The sequence below is a fragment of the Hoplias malabaricus genome, chromosome 6 (genome assembly GCF_029633855.1).
Source record: "Hoplias malabaricus isolate fHopMal1 chromosome 6, fHopMal1.hap1, whole genome shotgun sequence".
Taxonomy (NCBI): Eukaryota; Metazoa; Chordata; class Actinopteri; order Characiformes; family Erythrinidae; genus Hoplias; species Hoplias malabaricus.
Window position 1 is genome coordinate 5859526 of NC_089805.1, and position 23189 is coordinate 5882714.

Consider the following 23189-nt stretch of genomic DNA (forward strand, 5'->3'; position numbering starts at 1 on the left):
TTCATAAATGAACCTGTGGCAAAATAAAATGCAAGAAAATATAGGTTGAAAGCTGCAGTTAGTGATAACATGAATTCATTTGTTTGTTCTCTCATACAACAGCTGCAGAAACATAGTGTTAAAAAACATAGTGTTTCTAAAAAAATAGAATGCACACTTTTAAAATATATACTATATCGAATTTTTCTATTGCACCTTGTATCACCTATGAGAGGCCAAAATTCAAAAAGTCCCCGCTGCCCAAAGCTTTCACAAAATGCCCGCCCAACTGAGAACAGGTTCCGTTTGGACGTTAATGAGCGACAGATTGGAGCAACCAATCACGGTTTAATATTTACTTACGAGTGCAAGTTTTGTCCAATTGGGTTGCTGATTTTTTTATCGTGGGGGCGGGCGCTTGTGTGGCTTTGAGAGACAGATTGAAGCAACCATTCAAAACAAGTGCTGCGATCAATTTTGTATAGAGTCGCCCAATCAGATAGCTGGTTTTGTTGAGGGCGGGTTTTATAGGCTGAAGTATAAACCAGAGGGCCCTCCATGTGGCGCTAACGAAGCTAACCTTCCTCTCCGGAAAATCACTGAAAGGTATGAGGCGCTTAATTTAATAAAATTGAGCGGGAAGTTATCGTTGTTTATGTTGTTTCTTAGGTTATTTGGTATATTCAGGAGTGCGAAAACAATTACAAATGGATGAATTGAGGAAAAATATACGATTAGTTCTGTTATAGAGTGTAGATATTCGGGTAGCTGGGGAGCTATGGTAACTATTAGCAAAGCTTAAAAGAGAGGTAGAATGAGCGGTTAAATCTTATGTTGATTTGCTTGCTTTTTTGTGACGTTTTATTTTGATTGCTAAGATGTTTATGACTCTAGGAATGCAGTTACTAACCATTGAGAGATTTAAAAGCTAAATACAAATGTGCTGTTCGTTGCCGGCTAGCGTTAGCAACGTTGGGCCTTTGAATGGGGACCGGAGCCATTGTTCGTGTAGATAGTTCAACACTAGAGATCTTCATTAACAGTGACCTTTAGGCGCGAACTAGGTATTATTCGTCATTTAAAATCGTTACTTCGTACACAAAGTATTAATTATGATATAGTAAATACTCATTTTCACACGTTTTCGGTTTTTCTTATATAACGCGGGTAAACCTAGTCACGACCAGCTGACGCAGAAAAACAGTCGTGACTTCACGTTGGTTTGACCGTATCTAGAGTTTTTGTATATATTGCCTAAATAATTCTAATTCCAGCCTTGCATTTAACCTTCTGTAAGACATTTTTGAATTATTCGAAATTTAATATCTTTGAAAAAAATAATTTAAACCGCATTAAACTACCCTTACTTGTGTAGCACCTTTTTCTTATTTTTCATATGAAACTATGTAAACACTGCTGTTGCCTGGCAAAATTAAGCTTACGCTAAAACCTAAACAAAAATAAATAAATAACTAGAATTATGACGTCACTTGCATGTTTCTGCCATTTTTTTTCTCTGCAGGAGTTTAGCCCCGCCCATTTACTCTAAAGTTATAGCTAGTTTTAGCCCCGGTTCCCTTTTTAACATGCGAAATGCAGGGTAGCCAGTAAGAACATGGGCTTGCTATGAAAGCCTGTTCTGCCACACACAATCACAATTATAAAGAAGGCAACAAATTAAGCTGAGGTCTACGTTGCTGTCTCATTATTTTGAAGTATTGTGCTGTCTTTGACTTAGTTTCCAGGTACGTTGCCTTAGTATAAAACAATGAGGTATTATCTTGAAATATTGAGATAGCAACTTGGATATTTGGGGGGGGGGGATGAAGCTATATGTATATATATTTTTTTAGATCTGCATGCTGAGTTAGAACGAGGTATTTTGTGTCAGCCAACTTAAATCTCTAAATTCTTAATTGATAAGCTTTACAAATCAAATACTCTTCTAACCTATAGGAATTAATGCACAGCTAAATGATCACTACTAGACTTGATACAGGTTTAATACAGATTGACTTTTTTCCTCCTCCTCTTCCCCCTCACATTCATCCAGTATCTATATGCTTTCTATATCTTAACTACCCTGCTTGCTAGGTGCTTGGAGACGTTTTGTTCATGGCTTCCTGCAGTTTGCACTCTCGGTGCTTGTACTTTTATTGTTGTATTGTTTGGTGTTAAGTATTCATGAGAGCCTAATTGTCTAGAAGGCATCAGGTGTGAATTCTCCCCCTGTACTGACCCTATTCACTTTCCCATCTGTTCTTCAGCATGGCTGAGAATGATGTTGATAACGAGCTGTTGGACTATGAAGAGGATGAGGAGCCACAGGCAGCCCCGGAAAGTGGAACCACCGCTGGGAAGAAGGAGGTGAAGGGTTCCTATGTGTCCATCCACAGCTCTGGCTTCAGAGACTTCCTGCTCAAACCTGAGCTTCTCAGGGCTATTGTAGACTGTGGATTTGAGCATCCGTCAGAAGGTATTGTTGACAGGGTTGTCGTTTACATGTCTATTACGTTTAAAAACGTATTGAGATGGGTTTGTGCGTTAGACCTGTTGAAAAAGCAATATTACCCCAACATTAGGAGATTTAACTTGTATTAATACCTTATTTGATGCAGTAATTTTTAGTTTTAAGTGTTAGTGTGTTTAAGAAGTTTCTGTTAAAAGCTTTCAATTAAAATATTTAAAGGTGCTTCTTGTGATCTCTGGTTTTTGTGTATTTTAGTGCAGCATGAGTGCATCCCACAAGCTATCCTGGGCATGGACATCTTGTGCCAGGCCAAGTCTGGTATGGGAAAGACAGCAGTGTTTGTGTTGGCCACTCTACAGCAGATAGAGCCTGTGGATGGACAGGTGTGTTAAGTGTTTATTTATAGTTGTTTAACTTCAATTGTTTGATTTTATGCAGGGAATGTATTATCAGAAATGTTATAGCTTTCACCTTTTCTAGAATGATCTTTTCTTCATTTAAAAGCAGAATATTACGTGCAGTTCTTCTAGTTAAAATATACTTTGCAGGACTGTATTTCAAACACTATGGTATCCTATCCTATAAATTTTAATTACTTTTCCCTTCCCCAACAGGTGTCTGTACTGGTTATGTGTCACACGCGTGAGCTGGCCTTCCAGATCAGCAAAGAGTATGAACGCTTCTCCAAGTACATGCCCACAATCAAGGCTGCAGTATTTTTTGGAGGTCTTCCCATCAAGAAGGACGAGGAAGTGTTGAAGAAAAACTGTCCACACATAGTAGTGGGCACACCCGGCAGAATCCTTGCTCTTATTCGCAACAAGACACTCAGCCTCAAAAATGTCAAGCACTTTGTCCTTGATGAGTGTGATAAGATGTTGGAACAGCTTGGTAAGTACAGATTACTGTGTATTTGATTTGTGTTTTTTGTGTATGTGTTTGCATAGAGCATTTAGAACAGTTACTACTAAAGTGTTTGCCAATGTATACCCACAACAGAACTTTGCAATGTATATTAAGAAAAACTAGAAGTGCACAGAACCCTTAGGAGTCATGCAAACCATCACATGAGCCAGTTTCCCAGCTTTGTATTTTGGTGTTTTTAAAATTCTAACACATTTGCACATTGATGAATGTGACCAAAAAATGCTGCTGAAATTAACTTTACCAAAGTTCAACGCATAATTGTGTGTGTTTTTTTTCCCACAGATATGAGAAGTGATGTGCAGGACATCTTCAGACTCACCCCTCATGAGAAACAGTGTATGATGTTCAGTGCCACCCTCAGCAAAGAGATCCGGCCAGTTTGTCGCAAGTTCATGCAGGATGTGAGTGTTTAAATGCAAACTTTAACATTCACTTTGTTACTGTATTGACCCTCAGTATGTGGAGTACATAGTGTTTTTGTATCCCATTAAAATGAGTGTACGATAGTTTTCTTTCCTGTTCGTTACACCCTTTGAAATTTAATGTAACCTGCAACAAGTGATCCACAGCTAAGGAGATATTTAAAACCAGTTGTATGATTGCCAATTACATATAAAATGTATCAAATTTTATTAATATAGAGTGCCACTGGGCATTCATTTTGATATGCTTCATTGTAAGCTGGGAATCCTATGGACGAGGGAGTGTATCCTCCACCATGAAAGCTTAACAGGTTGCACTGGTTCTTGAGTATCAGCAAGAATCATTCTATTAATGGAGGGAACAAAAAAAAAACAATACAAGTTACTGCTCTGCCTTATGTTGTAAGCCCTCTGTTTAATTACTTTCTCTTTCTTACATCACACGCCTTCCCCTTCACCACCTCAGCCAATGGAGGTATTTGTGGATGACGAAACAAAGCTGACTTTACATGGCCTGCAGCAATACTACTGCAAACTGAAAGACAGCGAAAAGAACCGTAAACTCTTCGACCTGCTCGATGTCCTTGAATTCAATCAGGTAACTATAAGACCAGACAACCTTGCAAAGGAGTAATTCACTCAAATGCAAACAATGTAATTGCCAAAGTTTGAGATTGCAAATTTAGTAGATTTAGTCAGATCATATATAGCTAACAGCTTTTATTAAGTAATTATTGGCTATATTAGCTACTTGGTGCATAGCTGCTATTCTGTGATTCTGTTTTTTTCCACATTGTAGTTTACACAAACATGTTCACCCAGCTTAAGGAGTTGCAGCTTTGTGTTTTGCCTTCTCATGATATTTCAGAGGGAATGTTTAAATCAGTTGTTTGGTATATCTCTCTGCATTCAGGTGGTGATTTTCGTGAAGTCAGTGCAGCGTTGTGTGGCTCTGTCTCAGCTGCTGGTGGAGCAAAATTTTCCTGCTATTGCTATTCACAGAGGCATGGCCCAGGAGGAGAGGTGAGTGTCTAGTCACAGCATGTTTATTCTGACTATGCATGGTTCTCAGATACACCACATCGAGGCAGCCTTGCAAATGAAGTTATTCATTGTAAAAGCATCTGTGGACAGTTTGAAGGTCAGTTTACATAAACTGAATTGTGTATACCTTCTTGCTCTTTTAAACTTTAACGTCCGGATCATTACCCACTAAACTAGGATCAGAGCAATGGAATATGGTCAAATAGGATGAGGTTTAAAGGCTAAGCACCACTTAATGGACCTCCATGAATATTTCACATTATTTTAGTTTATGACAGATATGAGTATGAATTAAAATGAAAATAGCAGCTTAATTTGCTTTAAAACTGACAATTTTATTAAAATGACGGAAAAACCCGAGCTCGTACGGAAATTCTTGAACGCAACCGTGACGTCACTGGTGGAGAACAGCTGAACAACGCTGTGGTAAAACACCGTTCTGACTGACTGTTTTGACAGTATCTAGCTAAATAACCAACATTATTCATGACCGTAGCCTAGCAATAAGCTAAACTCAAATGTAGAGGTACCGTTATTCTTGTAAATGTGATCGAAGTCGAACTCGAATTCATCCGACACTATAAACCTCCGTAATGCAGCTACGTAGCCGAGTATAATCTGAGCCACCGAGTTTAGCAAGTCAAGCTAACGTTAACTTACACCAACTAAAACGGGGAGGACCAACGGTCTTTTAAACCTTATTCCTTGAATTAGTAAGAAATAACATGTTTTCTGACTATCAAACACAAGTTAGGAACTCAAATTCCACTGTATTTATTTGTTTGACATTTTCATATAGCTGGTGCTTAGCCATATATGGGTCCATAAGCATCCCAATATGTATTTATTTCTGCTTAAAATGCCAATGTATAGCTTTGTGTTTATCACACATGTACATCCTGCTGCCTTTGCTTGAGCCTTAGGTTTTGTTTTAATAGGCTTCAGCACTAGATGGCGTAGCAGGCCAACACTTGGCCACACGTGAAATTTAGGCAATCTACTTCTCTTCGAAATCATGACTTGCCTTGTCTTATTTACAAGATTTGCATGTGCCTGTTGGGAAATGCAAAGTCCTAACTGTTCCAACTAGTAATGACAGTTTTGATGTGCTTGTTTTGCTGTCTATCAGGTTGTCCCGCTACCAACAGTTTAAAGATTTCCAGAGGAGGATCCTGGTGGCTACAAATTTGTTCGGTAGAGGGATGGACATTGAAAGAGTCAACATTGTCTTCAACTACGACATGCCAGAGGATTCAGACACCTACCTGCACAGGGTGGGCCTACATTTAATTCCTCATCTTGAAATTACTACTGTGCCCCCATTTGCTCAGTTATATAGCCGTGTGTAAAAAGCATGGCAATACTCACTCATAAATGAGTGACTGTGACTGATCTTATTTCTGTTTCCTTTTTGCCCCCAATCTAGGTTGCGCGCGCTGGTCGTTTTGGCACTAAGGGTTTGGCTATAACCTTTGTGTCTGATGAGACAGATGCCAAAACTCTGAATGACGTGCAGGACCGCTTCGAAGTCAATGTGGCTGAGCTACCAGAAGAGATTGACATCTCTACCTACAGTGAGTGGGGTTTCTTTCTTCATTTTGGTGTAATGATATTCCTTTTTGCCCCACCTATTTTAATGTCTAGAGTGCAGTTTATACAACCAGCTGGGACCTTAATAAATACACCAGGCTATTTTTGTTGCTAACCATATCTGTAGTGTTTATAGGACTGGCTGATGTGCATGTTGTTGTCACTTTTGGAAGGAAAACAGACTTAACAAGTGCATTTTGTACTCCTTTCTTGAAAAGAACATACTTTAGACGGTGCAGTCAGTTAGTGAGATTCACACGCTAGTCCACCACTTTTAGCTTTGACTACAATGACTTTTATTATTTCCTCTCCCTGTGGTCCATACAGTTCTCTTGTTGGTTTTCCAATTCCGCTAATAACTTTTGCAGAGTAGGGCTCTAAACAGTACTATACTGTCTATTTCATCTTTCGTTGTGAGGGGAGATTTCCAGTAGTTTACATCTACTGCATTTTATCCCAATCTCGGTCATGTCTGCCAGATGCTCTCTCATTCTTGGGCATCTGCAGGAAAATGGTTTGATTAGGCAACCTGCACCAAACGCACATTTGTTCAATGAGGGCATGGGGGGGGGAACAATGTTTTAATTACATCAAATTGCCTTGCCACTTCCACATGTGTTACGAAGCTGTTGGCTTTTTCAGTGACTGTTGGCATCCAATGGCACACCAGTCAGGCTTTTGAAGCATTTGGACATTCTCAAGCGTGAATATTAGAAAACCACAAGCAGTGATTTAGTATGTTGTTCAAAGACATGTGGAAAACTAGCAGAATAAACGTCTTTCAGTTGGTCAGATTGTAATGTGATTATAATGACTGACTGCAACCACAAATGGCTTTACGTGTTTGTGGAGGAACCTATGATGGATATACTCCTAGAGAGCACATCAACCAGTGTCTATGGAGAATGTGAATAAAGCTTGTGAGGGTAATGGGTGGCCAAACATTAACATGCTGCTTGCTCTTTTTTCTCCCTCTGCAGTTGAGCAGTCAAGATGAGTCCAAGTCATGCCAAAGGACCGCCAGATGGTTTTTGTGGGTTTTGTTTTATTTTTGCCCAGGCTAATGGAGGAATCGCCTTCAATCTGTGCTGTCGGTTTTAAAGCTCTGTACCAACACCATGAATTTTAAATTACTTTCTCTTGAGGAATGGAGGGAGATGGGATTTGTGTTTGTTTATTTTTTTTTTTTTAATTCAAACTTTTATACAGTTACTGCTTTGTTTTACTGTTTGACTCACTGTTTTAGTCAGGATTTTGCCATGTGAATCAGTGAATGTCACAATCCCACTTGTAAATTTGCAAAAAAAATTGTGAACGTAGAGGTCCAAATTCTTTGGTGCTTGGACACTCGATGAATATCTTAGTCAAATAAACACTAGATAGTTCATCCTGCTTTTCCAATAATGTCTCTTTCTACTGTCATCAGCCTGATCAATAATAAATGCCTGATAGAACATTTGTTTTGATAAGTATCTGTAGATTTTGAGGTTTTTGTTAATAGTACAAATAATTGTCTTTCATATGGCCTGATGGGGGCAATGTGGAGCAGATGTTTGTCAATCTGCCCCAGACACAGCTCTGGGGGCCGTTTGCCAAAGAGATGCAGTGCTGGTTATACTAACTGTGAAAGTGTTCAAACAGCATATACACGGTAACAATTGTTCCAAAATGTTTGGTATTTATGGTCCAGAGTGAAATTGTTTTTTTTTCTTTTCTTTTGTACATTTTCTTGAGTAGAACAGGTTTGACAGTTACATTGTACCAAGTCAAAGCTGTGTTTGTAAAATGACAACTTCAAAAAAAAAAGAAACCACATTACAGTCTTTTATTAATTAAAAATAATTAGTTTTCAGTTCTTTTGTGTGGTGGTCTTTTCATGTATAGTAAAACTTACCTGCAGTGTCTATGACATGGGTCAAGGGTGCCCAAACTGACAATACAAGTGTAGAAAGGTGTGCAGTTTGACTGCTTTATGTAGATAGTTTAAGTATCTAAACACGTGCATATTTGTTCCTAAAATAATAAATTTATTTTCTAGTACCAAAAAATGAGAGAGGGGACGGGATGTTCTGCAAACTGGTTTGACATAATAGCAGTTTCAGGACTTCATAAACAGCACTAGTACATCTTGTTACATAATTATGAATAAAATAATCTCATCAAGAAAAAGATCTAGATGGAAATCTTGAAATGCATTTTATAACAAGCAACTTAAACACTTTATCACAGCTATGTGACCTAGCAATTCTTTCCTCAGCCATAAAAGTGAGTCATTTTGTATTCACGACAAATACACATTTAACCTTTTGCTACCATTCAGATTATAGTAAGGTGCACATTCAGATTAGCTACAATACTGTAAAGCATTTTTCTATATAACTGCAAATTTAAGTGTCAAAACATGAGCGGAATAATTTTGTACAACCGATCTGCCAAACATGCAAAATCACCGTTCTGTAAACTAAAGCTGGAGTGCATATGTTCTGTTCGTGAGTCTTTTGCTTTCAGCTCTAATCCCCGTGTCCTCTGTTGTGTGCTGGTTATGGTCTCCCTAACGAGGGTGATGTCACTTCCATCATCTTGTATACCGGAGCCAGGAGTTCGAAATGGAGACCACAAACATCATAAAGACACATGAGCACAAGTCTTGTTTGGCTGAGCTCGAGGCATCACTTGCTAGATTACAGACCAAATCTAGAGCCAAGATCGAGAGCAGTTCCACCCATCACTTTCAAATTACATGTTTACTTCTTAAGCTGGGTGTTTTAAAACGTATTTTTACAGCAAAACCAGAGGGTTGCTTAGTTCCTCACTACTCCCAGAAGACAGAATTGTAATTTGCTTAGAGTCAGTGACTCGAAGTAACGACGCCAGAATTCTGTGGCGTTTGGCAAATAAACCATGCTCCTCGCTTTGCTGAATCCTCAAGCTCAAAGGAGGTACTGGCAGCTTCATGGCGTCGACTTGATTGGGGGCAAGGTCAAGTTCACATGGAGCAAAGCCACTGTGTAAAGTCCCTGAATCCATTTCCCACTGTTAATGGCACCACTTGAGCCTTAAGATTGTCCCATCAACTGATCCCATGGTCCTCATGTCTCGACAAGCATAATTCCCACTCCAGATTGTTTTCATTCTTGGAAAAAAGCACAATTTAGACATTGGCCACAATCAGTCTGCTCATTAGTAAGATTCACACACTAGTCCACCAGCTAGTCAGAATTATCTTTAGCTTTGAGCCACTTTATATTCCTTCTTTCTGTGTTCCAGACAGTTCCACTGTTGGAAGCAATACAAAAATGGGCATCCATGAAATCCTTAACCTAGTCATACACAAGCAATTCTCATGGAAACTTGTACCCAAAGAGGTTACCACCATCGTTCATTCATGACCAAGAGGTTCTTGTCACTTGTCCATTTTGCACCTCTACATATTACTTTCTACTAGTTTCACAGCTTGCCTTAAGCAAAGCTGTTGTGGTCTCTGTTCAGAGTTCCATTTGAAAACACTACTCTAGTGGGGATTGGCCTTGCAAGAAACAGACAGAGCACTAGTTAACAAATCTGATTTGCCACAGGGAAGTCATGGCAAATTCATGTGCAGAAAGAAATATCTTTCCCAGAATTATGTTTCAACGGCCCGACACATCTGAGGCTGGTTAGACATGATTACAGAAGCCAGGCAGTTGTGATTAAATCCTGCAAAGGAATTTTTACTTTTTAACATTACCACCTTTGCCTCAGAGTCCCAGATAATCCCTTGCTGGCCCACTACCAATTTTTAAGCATTCCTCATCAGGACAACATAGGGGTCTACACTCAGGCTTAGGAGCTGCCTCCTACTCCTCGATATCAATTTCTTTCTCATGCCCTTTTAATTTTTTAAGGCAATGCTAGGTTGCCAGTCTAGCATCTATTCAAAGTTATAACAACTACTCTAGTGGGGATTGGCTGTGAGGGAAATGGGGTAAAGGGGTCCTATGGAGGCAGCAATAGGCCATACTAGTTGATGAACTTGTGCATATCTCCATAGAGCCAGTGTTGTGGTGGCAGTGAGGCCTCATTCAGGTGGCTGCAGTGGTCACTGCACTTGCAGGACTGGATGAACATGACGCCTCTGTGGAATTTCTCTCCGTCCGGACAGGTGAAGGCCACAGAGATGGTTCTGGTGCGACGCGGGGAGCAACAGCGTCCATCCCGGCATACGCCACAATAGTTGGGGCGGTAAAGGCGCAAAGTGCGGCATCCTGCATAGTGGAGGCGCAGGGGCTCTGGAGACTTCTGGGTACGGGAACATTTCCGTCCCTTCTGTTAAAAGTAGAAGAAGAAAAGGGCTTATTTAAGTGATTCATTCATTCATGGATATGCTGTTCATCAAATATTTCATGATTGGCTCAATTTTATCCACTGTCTAAAAGATGAAATCTTTAAACTTTGTTTATCTGTTTTTATTATTATTACTATTATTATTATTATTATTATGGTGATTCCAAATCCATGGACCTTATTGTTCATTGAAGGGGGCAGGACTAGCTAAAGTCTTGTTTTTTAAGCTTTTATTTGGAAGCTGGAAAACTAGCTAAGGTCTTTTATTATGAATGTTATTTGACAGCTAAATTCTTGCAGATTAAATGAAATTTTGTTAATATTCAGAAATTAATAAATAAAGTCTTGTAGTATAGATATGTTTTCGAAAAATTGTAGTTTGACAGAAAGTTGCTAATTTGCTAACTAACATAAATTACCACGTCGACAAATAAAAGAATAAATTCTATGAAAATAGTGGTTTTGTTTGTTTGCTTTACATTTGAACTATCAACTAAGAAATTATGATGGCTAAATATTTAGATGTATTGTGTGGCCATTCAGTTCTAAAATTTGCAGAATGATATAAGGTAAACAACAGCGTATCTTAGCTAGCTAGTAGTAGTGCCGCAGATAAATGATTTCTGGGTACCTGTAGACTACTCATTTGGTATTTTCTTCAAGTACAATGAAAAATATTTTGGTGCATCATGTGTAATGGAGTCAGGAACATTTACTTTTAAACTGGCAAATTACACCATCATTAGTTAACAGCAAAGAAATCTAAGTAATCTCAGCATAATCCCTGCAGTCTTGACATAATGCAATAAGCAATAGGGGGTTTCAAAAATTGTTTTTACAATTCTGTTAATTTAGGGTGACCAGACGTCCTCTTTTACCCGGACATGTCCTCTTTTTTAGACTTAAAAAATGTCCCAAACGTCCGGGATTTTGTTTTTCTAGAGCTTACATAGAACTTCGAGAAGCGTTTCGTTCACAAACTAGTCCTGCCCTCTCCTACTCCGATTGGTTCGCTTGAGTGAGAGGGGGGCGTGGTGAAGTAGCCTTAAATCTTCTGATTGGACGGTGTGACTGTAGAGCTACTGTTATTGGTCGACAACCTTCTCTGTAAACATTTAATTGGTCAGTCCGCACGTCAGTAGTCATTGTTTACGTCAGACAAAGCTCCTGTACCTACCCTCATCTCGAGCAGCTATGTCGAAACGTAAATGTAAGTTCTCGAATTAATTAAAAAAAAAATTCACATGTTTTGTGTAGCAAATAAAGGTGTAAAGGACCTAAAAGCATACATAGGTTCAGCTAAACATACAACGGCAGCGAGGGGTGAGAGCCCATCACTACGCCCAAACCCGAAATCATGTCCTCTTTTTCACCATCTGGTGATCTGGTCACCCCTGTTAATGCATCTACATATCAGCTTGTATTTAAAGAATGGTACATTTGTATAATCTTAAATCCATAGGCCTACAGTTCATTTCTTCCACTGACAACCTACCGAACACACCCTCACCTACATTCCTTTCTAACATCCTGAGAATATACTGTTGTTTATTAGAAGTGATATGTATTTATTATTTTTGCATTACTTTATAATATATCTGGGGTGAGTGGGTAGGATGTTGTTCATGGCCCCCAAAGGTTCAGAAACAGCCCTGTGCAGATCTGTTCCGAAAATATAAGGACACAGTGTGAAAGCTGATGAATGGAGCACCTTTATAGGCACAGCCATGGAGTTGCAGGGTCTGATGGTGCAGAGGCGAGTCTCCTTTTTCAATTTGCACTCAGCATTCTCGTTGGTGACGTGAGAGGACACCCCCATGCCACAGCTCCGGGAACATGGAGTCCAGCTGGTAGTCTGGGCAACACATTGCTTTCCCCCTTTCTTCCAGGCTGAAGAAAGAGAGAGATAGGCAGAGAGAAATAGATGAGGAAAAGAAGAGGGAGTTAGAGAGAGCCAGAAAGTCAGTACACAAGCACCATTCAGAAAACAGGCAACATTGACGCAGAAAGTGATTACGCAGTGTAGGAAAAAGCTGGGTGACAGGGGTATGTGCTGTCTATGGCCAGTTTGTTTGGGTTTGGTTCACAAGGCTCCATTGGAAAATGCTCACACAGCACTCAAAGACTAAAGCAAACACCTTAGACAGGTATACATTGTATGATTTTTCTGTCACTTACAAAAAAAAAAAAATCACAAATAGTGAATGGATTCATTGGTCACTTGTTGTCCAAGAAAGTTTATATTGATGTGTAGAAAGGTTAAATGCCTTTACAACCACAAATGTACCAAATCCACAGAAAGTTAGCAATTTAGCTTTGAATTTAACAGTGAATACCATGACATGACACATAACTTCAAAAAAATAGTTATGTTTGGCATCATTTGGCATCATTTGCCATCACCAGGAAATTTTCTCATATATCTAGCCTGCACATGAAATAAATATTGCTAAATATTGCTTAGGTTTCGGTACGTTAGCATGGCTAAATCTTTAGCATCTCAAAACCTGAGAGGACTATATGTCTACACAAAGTATGCACATGCACTCTCCCAAGTCAACTCTTAGTCCCTCACCTGCCAGGTGTTTGTGTGGCTTCTCCCACTTCCTTCCCACCTCCAGCAACTCGTTGCTCAAGGTGTCCTGTGGCCGGCGGGGGTAAGGTTTGGGATAAGGTTTCGGGTAAGCTTTGGGATACAAGTACCCCAATTTAGGGTAGGGCTGAAGGTGAGGGTAGCTGTAAGGGGGCTGTTGTGGTTGTCTGAAGACAGGGGTCAGGACTGAGGACCCGCGGTGGCAGTCCACACTCAGGCAGCATTGACCTGGCACCTTCACCAGGCGAGGCGAGGGGCAGGAGGGTGAAGCGAGTGGGATGTCACTGGGACAAAGAGGCACGCAGCCCACTGCCCCATCGATACATGTACACTGGTGTTTACAGCCGGCCCGGAAGTTCTCACCATTCTGATACATCCGACCGTTATACTCACATGAACGACCCTCCAGTTTAGCTGAGGGAATAGACAGACAAGAGAAAATATTAAACATTAATTATGACAGGACTGAATATCACAATATTTTATTGGCACTTCAACCACAAAGTATTTGTGCTATGGATGGTTGCCTCAAAATTCAACCTAAAACCTCTAGAAAACAATGGTAGGAATGATATTTAGCGAAGTCTCCCCAATCACATTGTACTTTACAGTAATGGGAGTGTGCTTCCTCAAAACCACGCAAAACCAGTCATTGCTCATTTTTTAACATTTACTAACATGCCATTTTTGCTCCAAAAGCTTGGAGGAGAACACTAACTGCCCAAATGTTTTATGGTAGTGAACAGATGAACAGAAAACCATGTTGGTTAGCATCATGCTAAGTGGTGTGAGGGAGAACACAGGGCCATCCTATTCACATTTTAGGGTAGTATAAAAATAGTATAAAAATAACAATGCAAGTTGCAGTAGTAACCTTGTAATTAAAAACAATTTAGTAGGCTAATGTTTGATTACTAACTTGCCAAAACACACTACTGAGATTGGCACACTGTGCCATACCATATAGTAGGATATTTGTGTTTAGCACACAGCAATAGTGGTGACGCTACTTCTTAGCTTCTGCTGCCAGACAGATGACCTACTACTCCTCAAAAACATCAGGTAAAAGTAATTGTTGCTGTAAGTTAAAAAAAAATCCTTGATATGGCAAGGGCATTAACGTTAGTCAATCAAAAAGAAACCCAGTGAACTGAGCAGGGAGCAGCATAATTCTATTTAATCCATGCTTTTATGAAGCCGATTCTAATCTTAGCACAGTAAGGAATTTTGACTTGTTTACAGAAGGTGTTTGGTTTGAGTCCCACAGTGGGTCCGCTGAACATGCCCATGTTCCCCCTTCAAAAAAATACCTCTACCCAAACCCGCATAGCTTCTTTATATAGCAACAGCCCTCATACATTATAAATACCCATGAATGTATGAGGCAACTCACTTAGATGAACAAAGGGAGAGTAGAGCTATACTAAATATTAGGCCTAGTTCAGGTCAAATAATATCTTTTTTGCTTCCTCCCTTTTGTACTTATATTACAGTAGAAAAAAATACTGGGGCGTACCTCTGCAAATGATAAAATCAAACCATAATCTTACTTATTGGTGCCTACTCATTCTACATAGAATATGCATAGTTACAGTTATATACATTTCCAAATATGGGTATTAAAATCCCAGTTTCAACATTTCCTTTTCTTTTCTGTCTTAAAAAAGAAAAATTAAAAAGTGACTTTTTTATTTATAATGTGATAGTCAACCTAAAACCCATTTCATCCCAATCCAATACACTGACTCACCCCTGCAGACTCCATGGGTGCTGCCAACGTCATTACCATAGTTACACTCTAGACCCTTATGATGGTCACATGGTCGTCCCTCGTGGCAGTCCTGGTTGAGTTGAGCAGCACAAACCTTACAGCATCCACAGCCATCAGCTACCAAACTCACACCCAGTGGACACATGGGATGCTCCAGTGGGCACTCACACACCCTTGGACAGCCTGCTGTCACATGCTGGACAAAGAGAGAATGAGATAGCAGATTTTGGAATGAAGGACTCAAGTATGTAAGATAATTCCAGTGGTAAGCAGCAGTAATTACACATTCAGGTGTAGTTAGACATAGTATACCACTTAGAAAACTTGTATTGCAGGCATAAACAAAGTTAAAAAAAAACTTTCAATAAAGCTCTATATAATCAAGACACAGTAAATAGAAAATCTAATCAATTTAACAACAGCTTTGAAAGCTGAGCAATAAAAACAAAATATAGACAGCTTGTAATGCATTAGCTAATTGGCTTAATGCATTTCCTTTGAAATTAGTAACAGTACGTATATTCCTCAATTGTGTTCTAAATTTCTTTTTGCAACTGCTACTTCTGCTTTGATTTGTGTTATTAGCTCAAAATGGCTAGCTAGTTCTGCTGCACTTCATTAGTGTCACTTTTACTTTATAAAAGAGCCAAATATTTTGCCATACAATGTATTTATATATTATATTTCCCTATAATTAGCTTTAAATTATTAAATTCATTCATTATTAAATTCAAATTCATTATCTGTAAGCGCTTATTCAGTTCAGGATCATGGTGGGTCCAGAGCCTACCTGGAATCACTGGGCGCAAGGCAGGAATACACCCTGGAGGGGGCGCCAGTCCTTCACAGGGCAACACAGACACACACACACACACACACATTCACTCACACCTACGGACACTTTTGAGTCGCCAATCCACCTACCAACGTGTGTTTTTTTTGACTGTGGGAGGAAACCGGAGCACCCGGAGGAAACCCACGCAGACACAGGGAGAACACACCACACTCCTCACAGACAGTCACCCGGAGGAAACCCATGCAGACACAGGGAGAACACATCACACTCCTCACAGACAGCCACCCGGAGCAGGAATCGAACCCACAACTTCCAGGTCCCTGGAGCTGTGTGACTGCAACACCACCTGCTGCACCACCATGCCGCCCTAATTATTAAATATAAAATATAAAAATAATCCTTATCTCATTGGGAAAGGAACAAAGGGGTTTAGCTTAGAGATTCCATAGAGATTTATTTATGTTCCCAAAACAGCACATCATGGGTACATGACTGGGGCTGAGAACCATTTATTTCTTATAATAATACACTTAGGCGTCTACGCAATAATATATCTGCATTACTTGAACATGTTATTATTTAATGAATGATAATAATAATATCTTGTACTTTTCAGGAATCAAAACACGCTTACAATTTGTAATACACAAGAGAAAGACAGATAACAAGAACACCATGATACACTAAGACATAAGTAGATATAGCAGGACAGGACATAGTGGAAGAACAGATTAGGCTTGAGGCAGATTATATGCAAGTGTGAAAAGATATGCTTTAAGATTAGATTTGAATATGGAGAGAATTAGATTGTTTAACCAGAGGAGGAAGAGAATTCCAGAGTCTAGGTGCAAATCTAGAAAAAGCTCGGACACCGAAGCCTTGCAGGTTGAAAGGAGGAATGGTGAGATGTGGAGTTTGTGAATGGAGGAGCAGATACCAGCAAAGAGAGCATTGCAGTAATCCAGACAACTGGAAATAAAAGCAAGGGTAAGAGTTTCCACCGCAGATTGTGAGAGGGATGTTCTGATTTTGGCAATGTTACAGAAGTGGAAGAATGTTGTTTTAACAACTGTGTTGATGTGGGCGCTGAATGAGAGAGTGGAGTCGAGGATTACACCCAGATTGCGAACAAGAGAGGATGGAGAGACAGCTACATCATCAATGTAGAGAGTAAAACTCTTTTATTGAGAGTTGACTTGGTGCCAATAAGGAGGAGTTCAGTTTTCTTACTGTTTAGCATGAGAAAGTTTTGTTTCATCCAGTTCTTGATTTGTGATAAGCAGGTTTCCATGTCCAAGGGCTGGATCTTTAATGGATTTGGTACTGAGGTAGATCTGGGTGTCATCCACGTAACAGTGAAAGTCAAGTTTGAAGTGGCACAGTACATGCCCAAGTGGAAGAATACATATGATAAACACGAGAGGTCCAAGGACTGATCCCTGAGGAACTCCCTGAGTGACAGTGGCAGTAGAGGATGTATGACCAGAAAGGGTGATAAATTGCTTTCTATTTGTTAGGTATGATATAAACCAATCCAGGGCAGTGCCCTTGATGCCCAGATCATGCAGCCATGACAGAAAAGTAGAGTGACACACTGTGCCAAAGGCTGCACTTTGGTCTAACAGTAAAAGTATTCTAAGAGCACCTGAATCTGTAGATAAAAGGAGATCATTTGCAACTTTGACTAATGAAGTATGTAATGAAATAAAAAAGAGATATATATGCTATGTCAACACATACCAAGAATAGTATACTGAAGGGTACATATCTATTTTTCTTTTTTGAATTTATTGCTGTCCACCTATCCCAGTAAACAAGGAACGTCCCTGGACGTTCAAAATAGTTGTAAAAGTAGTCTGTCCGTCAAGGACATATTTTAAACGCCAATTTAAACGCCAATGGAGTTAGTTAAGTGGTGACCAATCGATAACGTCAGTGGACGTCCAAAACGCGTTTTATACAAGTAATTTATTTCTGGACCAATTAATAACAGCAATGGACGTCCAAAATACGTCTAATGGTCGTCTTTTCAATGTCTGTGTTTGGACGTCTTTTCAACTTTCATTTTCAACCTTAAGAGAACGTTGATTAGACGGCAGTCATTACGTTATTAAAACGTTGAATCAACGGCTAAATGTTTACTGGGATACCATTTGTGTGCCAATATCTTTACATCGCCATGTGAAGTACTTTGCAAAATTATGATATCACCCGTTTATTTTATATATAAATAATATAAAATTTAAATTTAAAATATTAACATTTTCAGTACTTTGCCTTGTATCCTATGCCTTTATTACATTTTCAGTTCTTGTTTGGAGACTTGCTCTCAGATCAAGGATATTTTTTCACTTGTCCAAAGTGCTAAATGTTAAATTTGTGTTTAATTTCTCACAATCTATCACACAAAATGACAATAAATAACGTTAAGGTCTGTTAATCTCTTGTGGAACTTGATCATCACTGGTCTAAAAATGTTTTACAGTGCCATGTTAATTGCAGTTTTGCATATAGCATTCTCCTCCGTCCAGTGACACTGCTTTTGTAGACGTGTGAAAAAGAAGTGGTGGTTTACTTCATACATCTTGGAGGAAACCAGTTTAGAAATACTATGTGTTTGGAGGACCTAGCTAGTAGGTGGGAAAAGGCATTACTTAAAAAGAAAGGTTAAAAAAAAGGAAAAAAAATAAAAAATGATGGTTTGCATTCAGAGAGACCAGTCAGGTTAATTTGGTGTTATAGGCTATAATAATCTCAACAGAGACCTGCCAAAAAGTGCTAATACATATAAGTGCTCCACACTCCGGAAAGTGCTTCTTCAAACAAACGGCTAAGCGGAAACTCAGTATCCATCAATTATATGAATAGTCTGGCCTTTACAGCTCCCCCTCAGCCGCTCACACTGTATAGATTAGTGTTTACCCTGCTCTAACACACCTAATTCAATGGACTGTCTATTTATCATCCCTGTCATGACCTCAGGCAGGAGTGTAAAAGCAGGGACACCACAGAAGTGAGCAACTAGACTAGGACTGAGATCTATTCATTAGTTTATGTATATGTAGAAAATTATAAGGCAGAATATTCTAATTGGGAATGGCATTTTTTTCCACTGATTTCTTTTTGCCTACTTTGGATAACTCTGTGGCAGTTAGTGTTCTGTAAGCCAAGTCTCTAACCCTCTCACCATGAAACAGCTATTCCAATCCCTCAACTGGCACTGGTTCAGTGCTGCCTCTCATACTGCTCACAATGGAAAAAGTGCTTTGAATTCTGTTTATTCATATTTGTACATCATTTCCACGTCAGAAGGAAGTGCCATAATATACATGTGTTTAATTAGATCCGATAGCAAGATAACTATTTTAATAAATGTGTTGATTTAATACATTAGGGAAGTCACACTGGCCTTTCTTTACTTAATTAAGTAGTAAATTATATTAAATGCACGTCATCTGTTTTTGAAAAACATGATTTGTATAAATATTTAACACATTTTAAAGACATTTTAATATCAAATATCATTCTTTACTTTATCTTTCCATTTTTCAAGAGACATTTTTCACAACCACAAGCTTCTGACATTATTTACTTCTTAGTGAGAATAATTATTCATTTTTAAAGGCTTTTTGACAACTTCACATCCTTTTAGACCAGTGTTGATTTGTCTTATGGAAGAATGCACCAACATACAAATGTATGAGAGAGGACTATTCTATATTTTATAGTTTATACGTCTGGAAATAATGAACCTATTTCAGTCAAGTGAATTCCTCTTTTGTGCAAACATCCCCTCAGACTTCAGGTACCTCCAAACTCTTTCAGTTAATAAACTCATGCATTTTTTCCTTTCCCTGGGGATGGCCCAGCAATTACTTGGTTTTGCTCAAACTCGAGATAAACCCTCTTGGCTGGACCTCTACCATCCGGTGCCAAAAGAACGCCAAAAGCTTAGCTATGTCTATTTTCAGCTGATATGTGCATGTCATCTTTCATCTTGGCTTATGATTCACTTCATAGCCCACCCCGTCATTCTCAGATATTAATGCTACTATGTAATGTCCAGCAGAGTCAGGACTCTAGGACAAATGTACATGTGGAATCTGAACTGATATTTCTCTAGACACATGCCTTGCCCAAGGCTGTGATATAATTTAATGTGATAAAAAAAAGATAAAGCCAAAATATAGGCTGCAAAATGTACACAACTTTGAGTTTATTAGTATAACACAAACCGCTTCGCTTTGGTTTGAATGGTATTCAAGACAAAAGAGATACACATACTCAACGTATGATTTGGCTATAACTAAAACCTGCTGCTGTGGACTTGAATATAACAACTTTTTTCCAAGTTAAATTTCAAATAAATAAATAACTGATTATGATTGCGTCATGGCATCACAACTGACTGCTGCAAATGTTAAAAAGATGTACATGGTTGTAGCTGAACTGAAAGTCAGTTTAGGTCAGCTATATGTTGCTAGGTGCCAAATATGAATAAATGTTGCTAAGATGTTTCTGTGAAAGTTTTGACTAAAAATGTACATTACTTTTAAACAGAACGTATGGACAGAAATTAAACATTACTTAGATGTTGGTATATATACGAATGCTACCTAGATGTTGCTGTAAGTGCTGAATTTATATAAAGACGACTTAGACGTTGCTGTAATTGTGCTGAATATAAACCAGAATTGCTTAAATGTAACTGTATGTGTGCTGTTTATAAATAAACGTTACTTAAACGTTACTCATTTAAGTAACATCAAACCTTACTTAAATGTTGATTGCATATAAATAAACATTACTTAGGTGTGTTTAATATGAAGATGCATTACTTATAAGTAGGAATGATTATTAACATTTCTTAGATGTTGCTGAATAAGAATCGACATTATGTGGATATTATATTAGGCTTAAGATTAATAAAGGTTACATAGATGTTGTATAGGAGCTGATTACGAAATGTGAAATATATATGAATAGATGTTTTTGATTGATTTGACATCATCTTTGTGGGTGGGACTGCATTCTAATAATTTAATGCTTAAAAAATATATTTATGGTAAAAATTATGGCTTAGGAATCAATATTTTGAATTTAAAGAATGATGTAGTTGTCTGCAACATGTGCATGATTTTTATTTATTTATTTATTTATTTATACCAGATTTTGATTATGGTGTGTAAATCCAGTATGAACTCTATAATCCAATACTGTATAAGCACTTTTAAAATGAAACTAAATAATAAAAGACAATGCTTTAACACATGGCTAGAAAACACATTTGAACACATACATTTATATTATAGATTAGTAGAACATAATGAATGGTTTTGATTGAATACTCTACACCAAATTGTCCTTTTTTCACCAGAAACACACACAAAAAAAATGCTTTAAGCCACTTACCGAGTTAAAAGCCACGGTCAGAAACAGGAGGAAGCACATTATAATTCCCATCTTAAATCCTAATAGCGAAATAAACAATAAAAAAGAAGCCAAAAGAGAGTTTTTATTTTTTTTTTTTGTAACGAATCTGCTGCGGCTTAAACAAACCCTCTCAAAACACTGTCCACACAAAGACGTTCCAAGTCCATGGAATAAATACCATTTTTGTCGTTATTGTTTTTTCTCTCAGAACTAACCACAACTCCTTTCCCTTCGTCAACAAGTCATTTTTTATCAGTTCTGTCTTCCAGCTTCTCTTTATATCGCTGTCATTCGTTTTTGCATTGACCACGCCCTCTCTCTGTAAACGAGCCAATCACAATGCGAACCCCTCCACACTGGGCGGGGTTGCGAGTGTGTGGCTGCCGCGCTGTGGGCGTGGCCAAGTATGAATGCAGTCATTCATAAAAATTCAGAATTACTACATACCAAAGAGGACCTGGCTTTACTCTGTTTATTTATATAAAGGGTCGAATAAAAAAACATTCGCGCTGCTTTAAAGTCGTTTTCACACTCCTGCCCCTGTCCAACCTCCCGCTTTGTGAAAAGCAAGATAAATATACTCAGCTGTCTCCTGTGTGCCGCATTAATATTGGAACTGCAATAAAAAGGAAAAAAAAAAAATATCCAGGAATGTCCGCCTCCACTTCTCTTTGAACAAGACTTGGGGAGATAAAGTAGGCCGCCCAGCAGACCAAGCCGTGTGATATGGACAGAATGTTCTTTTCTTCCATTTATGAATAGTGTTTAATACAGTGCTTTCTTCATGATTTCGGCTTATGTCATTTCTCAGCTACTTTATAGATATCCATCTCTTAATCCACTCCATACTGCTACTCGGTCCCCAGTCCTCTGGGCCATCTCTACTCCTTGATCCTTCCCTTGAATTTAAAACTCGTTTACTTGTTTATCTTGTTTATCTCTCTCTCTCTCTCTCTCTCTCTCTCTCTCTCTCCTCTCTCTCTCTCTCTCTCTCTCCAACAAACGCACTCACTCACAATCTCTCGCATTCACTCATTCATTCACAGACTCAGTTTAACTTCTCATTTAACTTTTAACATTTTTTACACACACCCTTTATCACATTCACTCATTCACTTACCTGCTAAACACTCACTTATTCACATACACACTCACCCACTAACACACTCATTCACTCATCTTCTCACATACACACACACACACACCTGTATACATCTTTTACACTATTAGTGCTGAATGTGTAATGTGATGGAAAGGTGGGTCAGGATAAATGTAAACACACACACACACACACACACACACACACCTGTATACTTCTTTTACTTTACTAGTGCTGAATGTGTAATGTGATGGAAAGGTGGGTCAGGATAAATGTAAACACACACACACACACACACACCTGTATACTTCTTTTACACTATTAGTGCTGAATGTGTAATGTGATGGAAAGGTGGGTCAGGATAAATGTGAACACACACACACAAACACACACACACACACATGGACACACACACGTAGCAAGGATATACTGTCAGGGAACATTTTGCTGACCAGACAAGATACTGACATGCACCCTCAAATATCCATAACTGAATAAACACACACACACACACACACAAATACAGACACACACACACACACACACACATTGCCTCTCATCTGACCTTTTTAAACAAGACAACTCACACATGTGGCCACACGCACCGACTCAAATGTTATTTTTCCTGAAAGAACACGCAGTAATGACACATAAAAGACACGTCCTGTCCTGTTCAATTAGAGCCAATTATACACACGGACCCACCCGCCGCACACATGCACACAGCCAACAAACATATTAT

The 23189-nt window shown here is 38.8% G+C and overlaps 2 protein-coding genes across 2 annotated transcripts; one reads left to right on the forward strand and one right to left on the reverse strand.

Moving 5' to 3' along the window:
* Positions 1–448: 448 nt before the first annotated feature.
* Positions 449–7634, forward strand: ddx39ab (DEAD (Asp-Glu-Ala-Asp) box polypeptide 39Ab). The gene is made up of 10 exons (XM_066673922.1): positions 449–585; positions 2247–2455; positions 2705–2832; positions 3064–3340; positions 3659–3777; positions 4265–4396; positions 4712–4821; positions 5972–6116; positions 6269–6416; positions 7413–7634. The coding sequence occupies exons 2-10, from the start codon at positions 2248–2250 to the stop codon at positions 7427–7429; spliced, it is 1284 nt and encodes a 427-aa protein (XP_066530019.1). The 5' UTR covers positions 449–585; position 2247; the 3' UTR covers positions 7430–7634.
* A 481-nt stretch (positions 7635–8115) lies between these two features.
* si:ch211-106h11.3 (CCN family member 1) lies at positions 8116–21572 on the reverse strand. The gene is made up of 5 exons (XM_066673924.1): positions 21328–21572; positions 15099–15315; positions 13331–13762; positions 12467–12645; positions 8116–10737 (listed from the first exon to the last, which is right to left on the reverse strand). Exons 1-5 carry the CDS (start codon positions 21376–21378, stop codon positions 10432–10434), a joined length of 1185 nt encoding a protein of 394 aa, XP_066530021.1. The 5' UTR covers positions 21379–21572; the 3' UTR covers positions 8116–10431.
* Positions 21573–23189: the final 1617 nt, after the last annotated feature.

Bases quoted from the DNA above. Each gene is read 5' to 3' on its own strand.
- ddx39ab (XM_066673922.1), top strand. From the start codon at position 2,248: ATGGCTGAGAATGATGTTGATAACGAGCTGTTGGACTATGAAGAGGAT. The intron at 3,778-4,264 runs GTGAGTGTTTAA...TCACCACCTCAG, and splicing joins GTCGCAAGTTCATGCAGGAT to CCAATGGAGGTATTTGTGGA. The intron at 4,397-4,711 runs GTAACTATAAGA...CTCTGCATTCAG, and splicing joins ATGTCCTTGAATTCAATCAG to GTGGTGATTTTCGTGAAGTC.
- si:ch211-106h11.3 (XM_066673924.1), bottom strand. From the start codon at position 21,378: ATGGGAATTATAATGTGCTTCCTCCTGTTTCTGACCGTGGCTTTTAAC. The intron at 12,646-13,330 runs GTGAGGGACTAA...CTCTTTCTTCAG, and splicing joins GCCACACAAACACCTGGCAG to CCTGGAAGAAAGGGGGAAAG. The intron at 10,738-12,466 runs GTGCTCCATTCA...TACTTTTAACAG, and splicing joins CCATGGCTGTGCCTATAAAG to AAGGGACGGAAATGTTCCCG.